At 34.4% G+C, this 14,302-nt stretch overlaps 2 protein-coding genes across 5 annotated transcripts; one reads left to right on the forward strand and one right to left on the reverse strand.

Annotated features, from left to right (window-relative positions):
• Positions 1-277: 277 nt before the first annotated feature.
• Positions 278-4,004, forward strand: LOC123310802 (isovaleryl-CoA dehydrogenase, mitochondrial). Of its 2 annotated transcripts, none has more exons than XM_044894466.1 (7): positions 278-508; positions 630-756; positions 1,407-1,591; positions 1,789-1,950; positions 2,738-3,083; positions 3,338-3,511; positions 3,719-4,004. In XM_044894466.1, the coding sequence occupies exons 1-7, from the start codon at positions 383-385 to the stop codon at positions 3,850-3,852; spliced, it is 1,254 nt and encodes a 417-aa protein (XP_044750401.1). In that variant the 5' UTR covers positions 278-382; the 3' UTR covers positions 3,853-4,004. The 2 variants fall into 2 exon arrangements, with proteins under 2 accessions (XP_044750401.1, XP_044750399.1); XM_044894464.1 differs by having other exon boundaries at positions 279-508; positions 2,738-3,088; positions 3,343-3,511.
• Positions 3,957-13,419, reverse strand: LOC123310804 (PDZ and LIM domain protein Zasp). 3 transcript variants are annotated; one of them, XM_044894467.1, is made up of 8 exons: positions 12,980-13,411; positions 10,268-10,416; positions 9,497-9,749; positions 6,487-6,633; positions 6,242-6,292; positions 5,978-6,066; positions 5,767-5,896; positions 3,957-4,908 (listed from the first exon to the last, which is right to left on the reverse strand). In XM_044894467.1, the coding sequence occupies exons 1-8, from the start codon at positions 13,091-13,093 to the stop codon at positions 4,786-4,788; spliced, it is 1,056 nt and encodes a 351-aa protein (XP_044750402.1). In that variant the 5' UTR covers positions 13,094-13,411; the 3' UTR covers positions 3,957-4,785. The 3 variants fall into 3 exon arrangements, with proteins under 3 accessions (XP_044750402.1, XP_044750404.1, XP_044750403.1); XM_044894468.1 differs by having other exon boundaries at positions 4,712-4,908; positions 5,707-5,896; positions 12,980-13,419; XM_044894469.1 differs by lacking the exon at positions 6,487-6,633 and having other exon boundaries at positions 12,980-13,413.
• Positions 13,420-14,302: the final 883 nt, after the last annotated feature.

Here is a 14,302-nt window from a genome sequence, read left to right on the forward strand (position 1 = left end):
CACTAATTAATTCATTAAATTAAAAACTGTAGGAATTGAAACTTTATTTGTTAATTGTATGTCGTAAAATGACTGGACTATTTCTACCCCATTATAATTCAATAATACTTTTCAGATTAAATTTATGCCACTTTCCTTCTGCACCTCGTATACTTTTACTGAGGATGATTGAATAGTCTCTTGTCTCTTCCATTATCAGCTTAGGGTCATTATCAACGAATTTACGTCAAATCTTATGGAGCAAATAACAATCGAGATATTGGTATCTTAAATTGAATGAAATTGGTTCAGTTCGTTGATGTCGAATGCGGAGAGAAGACCTATTCTATTCGTTTTAACGTTAACATTTTCGTGAACTCAATAGTATAGGATTCGTATAAAAATGTCTTTGAAGTTTTCCAATCTCTTTCGCAAAGCGTGTAGGATAAAGAAAACTGGGTTGAGAGAAGTTTCCCAGTATTATCCTATAGATGAACATATTTCTGGTCTCACAACCGAACAGATACAAGTAAGCATAACTAAACTCAAATCATGAAACTCTTAATTAATGATACAAAACACTTTTTCGTTATCTATAACAGTGTTAAATTACCTACATTGTGATATCAAGCGTTTATTGAATTTTGTAGTTGAGGGAGAGTATTTTTAATTTCGCTCAGAAAGAATTGGCTACAAAGGCTAATGAAATTGACAAAAACAACAAATTTGAGGAGTTGAGGTCGTTTTGGAGAAAACTAGGAGAGCTTGGTACATTAGGTGAGTATGGTCGATACAGTATATGCCAAAATTTCAACGCTTCAAATATATATACATATTGCTAAATGTTTCGTGTATATATTTATCAACGAAAATACTGACCTTTTCCAAAAATGCTCGATATAGATATGCCTACTTTTATTATCTCTCAAGGATTCCGTTTTATTGTGGACATATAACATATATGAATTCGTATAGATAAAGTTTACGACTTTAAACACACACACACACCACGCTGTATTTTATTACAGTTCCGGAGGAACTGTATGACAAAGATTACATTTTAAGTTTATAGAAATATTGTTGATTACAATGGAGCCTTTGAATTTAAAATTTTGTGAAATTTATCTAAATAGACCTAAAACCTGTGTAGGATAATAATTTTCCAAAATTGTTAGGAGAATCATCTTAACATTTATCGTAAAATAAATCGTCGAAGAGTATGAGAACATACTTACAGTCCCAAGTTGTAATAATAATATTATTTCATGATAAGCTATATTGAATTGCACAATTCGATAAAATGGTAAATAGATATTTGTTCACGATAAAAGGCCCAATTGAGGAATACTTAATTATTATTATAAATCTGTACATTAAGATAATCCTTTACACCACAAAGTGTTTAAATATTATATTTTTTTGTCAAGGTATAACCGTAGATCCGGAATATGGAGGAACAGGCGGCAGCTATACTGACCATGTGGTAATTATGGAGGAGTTATCCAGAGCTTGTCCAGCTATTGGCTTGAGTTATGGAGCACATTCTAACTTATGCGTAAATCAAATCCATAGGAACGGAACTCAAAAACAAAAAGAAAAATATTTACCGAAGGTACACAGTTACAAGAATATTTCGATCATGTCCCCACATTATATATTAATAGGACGTAACTTTTTTTGTGAGAAATGAGAAGATTCCTATATATTCAATTTAGTGTTAACATCTCCATCCTAGAGGCAATATATTTATTTTGTTTCACACGATTAATAGATGTTATTTTTTGAGTTGAATAATTAATATTTTCACAGCTTTGTACGGGAGAGCATATAGGTGCTTTGGCGATGTCAGAACCTGGAGCAGGATCAGATGTTGTCTCGATGAAAACAAGGGCAGAAAAATCTGGAGACTATTACGTTTTGAATGGAAATAAGTTCTGGATAACCAATGGACCCGACGCTGATGTTTTAGTGGTATGGCAATTTGATAAAGAACATTAAATAGCAGAAAAAGTTTTCCCTTCATTATAAATCATAAAAATTCGCATTACCGTAATTTATTTTGGTGTAGCAGGAAAATGCAGTTAAATCTCATTAATTTAAGGTTATTAAACAGTATTTCATGAATAGCAACTACCTACTAATACGAATAAGGGAGGTAGGCTCACGAAATTGCTTGGAATAGATTCAGCGTATTCGAAAACCAAAACCAAACTTTTGTTTAAAATATTGACCCTTTTAGTTTTTGAATAGAAATAAAACCAAAAACGTATGATGTCCAAATTCTCCTCAAAGTTATCACTTTGGTTTGAACTTCTCAGCCGGAATGAAAATGGTATAAAGTTCGGTGGCAATAATAGCAATTTGACTATGAACAATTTCATGAGCATGCTCAATACCATTTTTTAATTCTTCTCCACTTTTTTATTTACCTGCCTTTAGCGATACAGCAAGTCTTTCAAATAATTATTCAATTAGTCTAATGTACGTGCTAAGCAATAACTGAACAATTATAAACAATGGCTGCTCACACGTGCATTTTCACGCAGCCGGCGCTGGAGTCGCCTTCCAGTGCCGTACTTAAAATATCATGGAATCGCATTGGACTTGAAATAATGATAACTCCGCCATCTTCTATATTTTATAGGACCGATTTTTTATGGAATGATTCCTTTTGATTAGTCCTACCTTATGTAAAAAACAACTCACCATTGAAAATATTCTCCAGAAAGGTTTATATTGTATATGTACCTGCCCATAGGTATATGCGAAAACCAACCCAAACGCCACAAAAACCCAGCATGGAATATCCGCCTTCATTGTGGAAAAAGGAATGCCTGGCTTCACCACTGGACCGAAATTAGATAAATTGGGCCACAGGGGATCCAATACCTGCGAACTCATTTTTGAAAACTGCAAAGTCCCTCGTCAGAACCTTCTTGGTATAGAAAATAAGGGAGTTTACGTTCTTATGAGCGGGCTGGATTTGGAGAGATTGGTGTTGGCAGGAGGACCTGTCGGCATTATGCAAGCATGCTGTGATATCGCATTCTCTTATGCGCATATCAGGAAACAGTTCGATACGAGGATTGGGGAGTTTCAACTGATCCAAGTAAGATAAAAGAATTTCCATACTTTATAATTTATAATCGGAAATAGTGAGGAGAGTGTAAAAAATTGTATTTTTACTACATCAAAAGTTATCCAAGGAACTTTTATGTTCAAAAGGTTTCTTGAACACATTTATATATTCCTTAAAATAGAGGCACCAGTGCAAATAGATGAAAATTTCGATAATCATTCGTGCAAATTCCTAACCCTTCTTGTGGAATTTCTGTCACTTAGACTCAACTATTTATATTTCAGGGTAAAATGGCAGATATGTACACTACATTAAGTGCCTGTAGGACTTACTTATACAACGTAGCCAAAGCATGTGATAATCGAAAAGTTAGCAGGAAAGACTGTGCTGGTGTTATTTTATACACGGCGGAAAAAGCAACCCAAATGGCACTAGATGCCATTCAAATATTAGGTGAGTCTTCTTTCTCATTTCTTATATTCGTTATTCTCATTTCATTTATTTCATTACCTATATTTGTGCCCAAATTGCTGCTGATTTATATAAATGTCTGTAACTTTGTTTTTGGTTCAAAACTTTCAATATTTTCCTAACTTACTCAACAGTTCATATTAATCTTTGCAGTCCCATTCCCAATATTCAATTTTGAGTATGTTTCAGGTGGTAATGGATATATCAATGACTACCCAACAGGACGTTTATTGAGAGATGCTAAATTATTCGAGATAGGTGCTGGAACTTCTGAAATAAGAAGAATGATAATTGGCCGATGTTTGAATTCTGAGTATTCCTAACTCTTAACCCGATGAATTGATTTTTAATTGGCCTGACTCAAATTCAGAAGCACTCAAGTAACATTTGAAGCAACTATAGGACAATGGATCTCTGAAATGAAAAGTTACATAAATATATATTTATTCTACCTCAATAAATAAATAAATAGTTATAGGTACATGAATAACAATCCTTTCCCGACTCGTGCAATAACTTAAATTATGAAGAAACAGAAATTGAATCCTTAATCGAATCACAAAGCGTGACGAACTAAAACTAACAATCTGACTAGATTACACTCGATTCGAAAATTTTCAAAATAAGGAAATTATTAAAATAACAAAAATGTACATATTATTACAATCTAGAAATGGCTATAGGCGAAATCACATATTATTTGCTTCAGCGAATAAGCTGATTTCACAACACAACGTGAATTGAGTAGGATTCAAACCAATGTGGAAAATTGTACAACTGTTTGTGAGCCTCGAAAACTAATTAATTAATCATTCTAAAAGAAACAATGTAAAATTTCCTCTGTGTTAATTCTTGAAGTCAAAAGTCGTATGCATTTAAAGATAAACGAACCTTTGGAAGATATCAATTTATGAACCTGCGCATTCGGTATTTTGTACCTCAGCACAGTCGGTGAATATCAGAAAAATTTGGAAAATTTTCACTGGCTCTGTACATGGTTTGATCCAACCCTTAACATAAAATATATATTCAAATATTAAAACTCCAACACATCCATACACAAATTTTCAGATTATTCTTCATACCCGTCATTTCACAAGAATTGAGAATATAATAAATATTTTATCAGTAATTCTTCGAGAAAGTCTTCAATACTCAAAATCAAAATGATGAAAATTTCGATGTGGTATATTCTTTATATTAGTGAAAATTATGACAGTTGGAAAAAAGTTACATTTTCTTGTTCGTATCCTAATTTAGTAGCTTGTTTCGGGTAATACGCTCATCATGAGTCTTCTAAAAGATCCACTTTGGTGAATTACGTCATCCTGTCCAATAGAGTTGGCATAGGGAGGATGCTGGTTCACAGTGGTCGACTTCTGAAAAGAGAAGTGAATCTGAAATTCATGACATTTTTTCAGGAAAATCTCCAGAACGCTCCACTCAAAAAGTCTCTGAGAAATCAGTCATATATTAGTTGTTTTCCACATTCTCGTATCTACCAAATTATACCAGGTGAGTCGGAAATGTCCAGCAATTTCTAGAGATGATAGAACATAAAAAACAGTTATGATCGTCTTTCAGAACCTTTATATTTTTAGCATGGTGGCATGTAGTTAATTTGGCAAAGTAATCTCTGCCCAGCACTATTTAAAAGTATACTCTGGAAATACGAACATATGTTCGTATTTCTATCTCTAAACTTGAGTTACTTGAAAATGGTTGATATATCAATAGTGCCCTTTTTCAGGAAGAAAGTGCTGTACTATCTAAAAAGCTGGTCACAAAAAATAGGTCCTAAAAGGGATTATCACTCATTGAAAACTCCCTATCAATGCAAAGTTCAACAAAAGTGATCTTGAAAACAAAGTACTACGTTTGACGCAAAATGGCGAATGCGGTGGGTTTCCTTGAAAGCTTTATTTATATTATAATTTTGAAACTGATATATTTGAGCACATATTGAGAAATTCTTTGTTGGTTTCGTTGTCGATTCTAGCTTAACAATGAATTGCAACAGTGACATAATCATTTTTCCTCCTGTTTGAGTTAGTTTTATCTAAAAATACCATGGAAAAGTTACTCTTATGGTGCATGTCTCAATGAACAGAATTAGTCATGAAACATGATTAAACCTGTTACGAAAGTTGATTTGCAAGCTCGTTTTATTGCCTTACTTAAGCAGGAAAGCTCGTTGGTTGTAGTAACTGAGAGGGAAGCATCTGTGAAGAATTTACCTTTGCTTGAGGGGTGTAAACCTTCGTTGGGGCAGGTTTCAATTCGTGCACTTCCTGCCCTAATTGCTCTTCTTGTATGGCTTTGTAAGTTTCACTTTCTGCAGGGTTAAATTTAACCGATTTTTTAATCCTGAAAAAAAATGGAAACCATTGTATGTTTTGAATCATGGAATCAAAAGTGTATTTTTCTTTTTATCAATACAATACTTACGGGGAAACCCCAGTTTGTTTCCTGATCGTATCGACAACATTTGGTTCGCTATATAAGGGTAGAGGTGAATTGAATTGCTTGTGAACGATCTAAAACAGAAAAATATTATAAAATGGAGCTGAATATCTATCGAATGTATGCCTAGTGCAATTTTGTACAGAATTTCCATGAGGTATCTATAAATACCATCAAAATAAAATTGACTGAGAATAAATTAGGACGCATTTTAATTGGCTGTCAAAGAAGGTCAAATATTGAACTCACTTGTTTATTTGGGTCCCCTGTCGACAGCCTGTCCAAAACTGAATTCGCCACCTGAAATATTCACCTATATCAATAAATCGTATCACTTGATGACCTAAGAAAACCCAAGCAAAAAGGGCGAAGCAATATCTCTGAAAGTTTTATGAATCAAATGTGCAAAATGGGCACTGAATGAATGAAAAGAAAAAGAGCAACGGTAAATCCATCAGCGTCGCAAATAAACCATCAAATAAGCGATGTGGTACCTTCTGTTTCAGTAAAAGTTCACCGTCTAAATGATGGGGTGCTGCTCTAACAGCAGGATTAGGATGGTGACGTAAATAACTTTCAGTAGGTCCTGGTTCCCGCTTCACCTTTGCACCTGGAAGGACTAAAGGTGTTGTACGATATGGCTACAACAAAAACGAAGAGGAATGAGAAAATGAAAAGACATTCACAGTGATTTACAGGATGTGAATGAAGAGTTGCGAAATTTTTTGAGGCCCCCTAGTTCAATTCATAACTCTGATGTAGGCAATGGTGGTTTTTTATACAAAATGACGGAAAAATGTTTCAACAATTTGCGAATGTGTTCAATATTCGGGTTGATAGTCATGAAAATTTGGGATATTACTACTATAATCACTGAAAAATTCAAAAAAATAGACAAAAATATGTGCTAAATCTCAGCAGTAAGCAGTAAGTAGAAAATGGATATGGCAGAGAGAAATTAGTTTAGTCAATTAATAAAGGGATCTAAGATATCTCATTTATAATAAATATTATGGAATGATGATGATATGTCCCTATAGGGTACAATTATATTTTGAGTCATCCGCTGTTTACAATTATGGAACGAACAAACTATCGAAAGTTGTGAACAAGATAAGTAGCTATACTTATTTTTGCTCTATTTCTTAACCACGACTATTATTTTTAGAAATGAGAGATGAGTTAACTTTATTTTTAATGAATGAATTCAGGTTTTCCTTCGCGCAAATGTGTGCTCATTTACCGAATCGATCATAATTTAAGATTTGAATGGAATTGAAATCATAGAGAAGGCCAATGAATAGCTATATTAAAAACTTCTTCATCCAAAAGATATTATATGATAAACCCAAGGAATATTTGACCATACCGTATTGTTCAAGATTGTATAATTATCAAAGTATAATTTATGATAATTTGTAAATTTAAGAAAGCAAACCAAGAAAGCAGTACGAATCTTTTGGAGTTTCTCGCAATTTTCACAATCGGGATAACTCTACTTGGGTGTTTGAGCTGCCAGAAATTCTTACCCACATAGATACTGATTCATCTTTTTCACTCAGGTGAAACTCGTTTCTTGAAAAAGCGTTCAAGAGAACCATCTCGGAAAATTACCGTACGACTTGGTCGCAAAAATACAACTAAAGACCACATCCAAAATAAACTCCCCACTAGACGACATATTCCGCAGTTTTCTTGACACAAATTCAATGTTTGAAAACTCGATTTTTTCATTCTGGTCGCGAAACATGAAGATTTACGAGCCTACCCCAATTCGAAAACGCATTCCGGTTATTTCGGAATTGCGTTTATTTTTACTTTTGTTGTAATTCTTATTTACAGGGTAATGCGAAATAAATGATCATCTAAATATACGATTTGTAAGATCAGCTTCTGGCATCTTCCCAAGTGATTGCGGGTTTAATTTTTCCCACGAATATTGAAATAACGCAGAAAAATGGTGAAGTGATGAATATCGATATTGATGATGGAGCTAACAAGTAAATTTTCGCGTCAAAGTAATCACTTTTGAAGGGCCTGGTGATTAGGTGTATTAATTAGTCAAGTGTTGGAAAGATTCCAGAAGCTGTATAGGAAGGAACAGTTATTTGATTTAGAGATAGTATGTCTAAAACCAATTTCACTAAATATGCTGCAGCTTATTTTTTATAGTCTATATTCATTCTCGAATATTTTTTTCTTTCAATTTCGTTTTTGAATTACAAGAATTACAATCATCTTTTGTATCAGAATGATCTGTCTTCAAAGCTTAGTCTATACTCTCGATAGAATCCCTTAGGAGAAGGAGGAATTTTATAAAATTGCACCTTATTATGTAGAAGATGCAATCGATGTTTTTTTTTTTCAGTTTCTTAGTTTTTTATTTTTTTCTCAATTTTCAGGTATCAAGGCTGCTCGATTCCAAATGTCTATTATTGTAACTAAAATCAATAAGCTTCATAACCATTACAACATAGCAGCATATCTCATACAAATATTCGAAGGCATCTTTCCTTTGACCAAATTATCTGAATGGGAATCTGGAAAATGGAAATTGAGGTCTGGAATTCGACATTGAGAAAGGGGGTTATTCAATTTTTATGAATATAATCCAATGTTTCGTTAATGAACAGCGTTTACATCTGGAGGTTAGCCAGAAACCTTCGCGAAGCCAAAAATAACATCGTATTGACATTAGCTGGATGTATACTTCATACCCAACAGATATCTATTTGTTTTCGTCCCTGTTTTGTCACGTCTGATGTTTGTCGTGGTAATCATTTGATTTTTTTCAAGATTCGGATAATGTATTCTATGATCTATTGGTTTTTTCCATCTTTTCGGACTATTTTCTTTCCAACGTTTCGCAAGCATGCGCCAGAGTGATTTGGATGGCGAAATACAGGATAATATAACTTTCCAAAATGATGGAAATAGCATAATAAATCCCACTATGAGTTTTTCATCCTCTGTTATTTCACTTTGTAAGTGAAAGATGCTTCTTTCTCAGATTGAGGGGAGTACAACTTTTCTAGCTAATTGATTTCATGAAACGAATTGAAAAAAATCAGTAAATCCTTTAAAGACTATGGGCAGTCAAAAATTACAAATTTTCTTATGTTTTCGTTAATAAAATATATTAATAGTATTTCCAAGGATTATATTCTCTATAATGGGTATCTCATAACTCCAAAAACAAATATAAGGTCAACCCCTTAGTGTTTCTTTTAGTGGTTGTTTGTAACCATCCTAGCTTGCAGAATTTGCCCCATTCTGTGAAACCTAGACACCATATATCTCAGCAGGTGTGGATATTTTACATCATATTTTTCCAGGAATATTATACATTTTTTGTACATCTTGAGAACATATCCAGCATATTGAATGTAGTGTGATGGGATTCTTGAATATAGGCAGAAGTAATCGAATTAATCATAATACAGTATAAATTTCGTTCAGTATCGCAGTAAACTTTCTTTAAAACCCTCCAACAACCTGACTCACCTGTTTCGTTACGTGTATCTCGCCATCTTCAGTTCGTTTATGTGACCCAGGGGTGTAATCTAAGACGTCGAAATAGTTGTCGTCTATTGGCGGAAGGGGTGAGGAATAATAAGGCGTCAGTGCTGAGCCCCCAGGACTGTATGTGGATGAAGTGCCCCTTGGGGATAAATGCGGTGATACGGAAAGTGGACTGTAGTTATGGGAACTGGTTCGTGACGATCCTGTGCTTGTGGGATGTTTGACGGAAGTGTCTCTGGAAAATACAAATATGCTAAAATATGCCGTTCATAAAAACTTGAATTTTGCCACTTTGGCTAATCATTTAGTTACTTCACAGGCATACTTTGTCCCAGTATCTATATTTTAGTCTTTAGACTATCTTTAGTCTATAGGTATAGTAATAGTTCATGGTTTAACTAGCTTATATCGATACCTATTCGCGCGTTATTCATAAAATTGCAGTTCTTCTATGAGTAAGAAAAATGCTGAGCACTATTCACGCGTTCAAGATGGTCTAAAAATCTTGGTAGGCTCAGGTTGAGAGTTTGTGATTTTCTATTAAATCAAATACCAGAATTGACTATTTTATGCCAAAGTTGTACCTATAGCAAAAACATTATTTTCTGTTCATTTCCTTCTCAACCAAGATAAATATTTTGGAAATTAACAATCATTTACTAGTGCATCTTTGATAGGTTAGTGTAAACTGTCAAATATCGCATTTCACTTTCATACATAAAATACCTCAATTAAAAAAAATCAATTGTCTACCTTTGTACTACAACTCTAATGTTATTCCCAGAATTCTTGAAGAGATTTTGTGCGTCCTGGTGCCTTATATCTCTGGCATCATAGTTTCCTACTTTACTGATGATATCTCCCCTTTGAAGAACTCCATCGGCTGGTGAACCGAATCCGACCTGCAAGAAAATATGCTTATTAGTAAAAATACCCTTGCAGGAACTGTTTTGTTTGCTCCATTACAGAAGAGTTTATATGAACAAAAAAAAATTCAGTTTGCGATGTTTGAGGCTATTAGGATAGGTTCATGTAGCCTTCTTGAGATGACCCAATTCCTTAGTTCGTAATAAAGCTGCAGAAATCTATCCTCCAGTTTAATTTCATCTAAGGGTGAATTAATGCATAGTTTCTAACAAATAAGACCCAAGAAAAGAAGAAATCTAAGATGGCTAGGATGCTTACTTTCTTAATAAGGCTCAATTCTCAGTAGCCCTTCTAATTCATAAGCATGAGTTTATTATTTCATCACATTCTTATTTCAAGAGAGCTAAGGCAACATCGAATATTTGCGATCGTTTTGAAAGGCGAGTAAACCAGGTCAAAAGTAATCTGTTTCTCTAAAAATATTTTACGATTTCCTGTCAGTGATAAATTGCCGCCGCTTCGGTGTTGTTTTCGAATTTTCCACCAATATAGAGGTTTCGGATTAAATATTATTCCAAATTCTTCACTCAAGTCAACAGAGCTCAAACGTCATCGATTCTAGATGATAAAAGGAAACTTAACGAATTATGCAAGAATAACAAGGTCTTTTCAGCCTAGGTTCCTGGTCATTCGGAGATCAAAGGAAACGAAGAACCCAATACACTTTACAGGAAATGAGCACAAACTCCTTTCATTGGCCTGGAACGTTTCTGTGGCATAGAAAAATGTACCTACCAAGAGAGAGTTTCAGGAGTAGGAAAAACCAAGAGAAAATTACTCTGAAGCAATCTTCCTAGAGTGAAACACTCTAGAAAGTTCCTTTTGAACTTTGATGATGGGAGATCTAAGAAGCATCTGAATTTTATCAAGAATGTTACATTAATTACTGGATTCCTTACAGGATTACCTCAGGAAGCACCTGATGAGAATGGGAGAAGCAGAAACGGTAGTAGGGAACGTAAACAACTAGAAAAAGTGTGGCCAACATCTTTATGTTAATGTTTTCACATCTACCATAGTGATTCGATTTAAACTACATTCAAGAACTACAGGCATTATACTGAAGAAAATCAGACAAGGTGAACATAATTCATATAGGGGAAGAACCTAATTTGGGCAAGGATATTGGGCAAATTGAGCATTCAAGATTCTAGCCAAACCATAAACTTTTGATTTATGAAGTTTACTTCCCATAACCTATACTTTCCTCCATATTTGATGCGTTAGCATGCGGTGCATATTTTCTGGGTTAATTCGATTGCCCAACTAACCCCTATCTTCAACTAGCCTAGATAATTAAACTAAAGTACTTCAATATGATAAGTCTCGGTGATCGAAGGGTTGCTAGCGATGTTGTTTTTGTCTGTAAATTGTTGAGCAATCGTGTGGACTCTCAAGACATTACTGAGATGGTTAATCTGCATGCGCCAATTCGAAGATCTAGGTGGCCGGAAACTTTCTATTTACGCCTAAAGCCCATTTGTAACAGCCGAGAATTCTCTGGAGAATTATCTATCAAATTTTGGTAAGAAAACGGCAGAGATTATTTTGTATGCAACTGAATAGAGAATTCTACCGAAAGTGCGTATGTAACGGTAAAGAATTCACGGCGCATGAAATCTCGAGTAAATCGCAAAGAATTCCCCTATCTTCAGGATGCTGCATCACTGTAATAATCTGAAGGATCGAGTTGAATGGTTTTTTCCAAGCGAGAAAACCTTGAAAAATTTACTTAAGAGGTATTTCCTATCCCTATATTTAACTTCCTTGCCTTCTAATTTTTGTTTTTGTTTTTTGTTTGCTACTTTTTTCTACTTGTTGTTCAGTTTTTATTATATTAATAAGGCACTTTTGTTAATTTTTTTGTATTGTTAATTTGTGAACACTGTTTTATGTATTGGATTACCTGTTTGTGTTCCTTTGTGAATAAATAAATAAATAAATAAATAAATAAATAGATAGGGTCAGTCAAAAAATCGTCAAGACCGTATCGAAAGTTGGCCCCTCGAAAAATTCCCAAAAAGATAGGGTCACCGACCTCGATAAAATTTCAAGATTAATCACTAGAAAAGAACAGTTGCACTTCGAGAACTTGAGAGAAATATTTTATCGAATATCGAGAAATGATTTTATTTCCCTCTTCAAAAAATAAGTTTCAAAGTAGTTCTTTCAAACATATAGCTTATTATACGATAATGAACACCTTGAAGAATTTCATATATGTATAAAATTAAGCCCTCTCCCATATTCACTCCTGGAGTCACCAACCACTGATATCCATAGCATTAATTAATGTTGTCATATGATTAAGTGACATATATTTATTCAATAACCCGAACGAAGATCAAAACCCTGGATTTTAGATAAGTAAAATCATCATAGAGATTATGATAGAATGGTTTAAGGATTCTAATTCACAGTTCTGATAACAGTGCATCATAAAAAATGTCTTCGGATAGGGTGAAAAATATACATTTTTCACGGGGATAACGATAAACATTCTGGAATGTTCTGATAGTGTCTGTTGGCGGCTCTTACCCTTGTCACTATAAGAGGAGTTTGGACATCCGCACCCCCAACCAGACTAAATCCCCACTGTTCCGTAGGCGAATTCCTTCTCAAAGTCACAAGAAACTCATGAACTTTGCCCATGAATCCGCAATATCACAACCACTGCTATCACCAAAACCGGAAGTTTCCTCTGGACACCGGATGAAGGGGTAGTCAACAGGTTTCGGGTAACACACTAACACAGTAGCAGATGCAGGAACAGTCCGGGATAGATAGATTTCTATACCCCTCTCCAATGTTCTCCTGGTAACATAATGGCAAGACACAGAAATAGCTTGGCACAACTGCGTTTTATTATAACAAAGCTTTGTCACTCGGATAATACTAAGTTAGTCCAAGTATCCGAAATAAAAACAAACTGTGATAATTTTCGAGTGGAACCGGCGGTTTTTCAAGACACTTTAAACCGTTCTTCCGTGTTTCACGTAAATCTAAATGTCGGTCTATTTTCAGTTGAATAAATGATTTCTATTCCTGGATTGGGCTATTAATTTTATTCGAATGTTGCTCATGGTAATCGCTTTAAGCTACCCCTCTCCCTTTTCACAGTTAAAATTAGAATGTAGAGTGGAAATTATCGATTGCACTGAGTTTCTTACGAGAATAGAGAAAAATTGCGAACGGGTATTTGAAGAGAGACAAGAATAAAATTATAAGAATAAATCGATATGTTGCCAATTGAGCTGAACGTACGCATGCAATTTTATGATCAATGATTTTTTGCCACCGATAAATCGTTCAAAATTCTTCCGTTCATGCAGACTTCCTTGCCACCCCTGCGCAACCGTTCGATCTTGAGGTTTTGAAGTTTTAACTGAACCCAATTTTTTGGAAATTTTTCGGAGGTCAGCTTTCGAGTAGTTTTTCTTCCAAGATAATCACCGTAGATCTAAATGTGATACATATTCTGAAAGAGCTACTCTTCTAGTAATAAATCTGAGAATTTCATCCATTTCGGCACAACCGTTCGGTCTTGAGGAAGTTTTAGCTGAACCCAACTTTTTGGGAATTTTTCGAAGATCATCTTTAGAGTAATTTATCTTCCAGGAAAATTAGCGTAGATCTAAACCTGATACATATTCTAAAAGAGCAACTATTTTAGTAATAAATCTGAGAACTTCATCCATTTCGGCACAACTGTTCGGTCTTGAGGAAGTTTTAGCTGAACCCAACTTTTTGGGAATTTTTCGAAGGTCATCTTTAGAGTAATTTATCTTCCAGGAAAATTATCGTAGATCTAAACGTGATACATATTCTGAAAGAGCAACACTTACACTAGTAACAAATCTC

The sequence above is a fragment of the Coccinella septempunctata genome, chromosome 4, assembly GCF_907165205.1.
Source record: "Coccinella septempunctata chromosome 4, icCocSept1.1, whole genome shotgun sequence".
NCBI classification, from domain to species: domain Eukaryota; kingdom Metazoa; phylum Arthropoda; class Insecta; order Coleoptera; family Coccinellidae; genus Coccinella; species Coccinella septempunctata.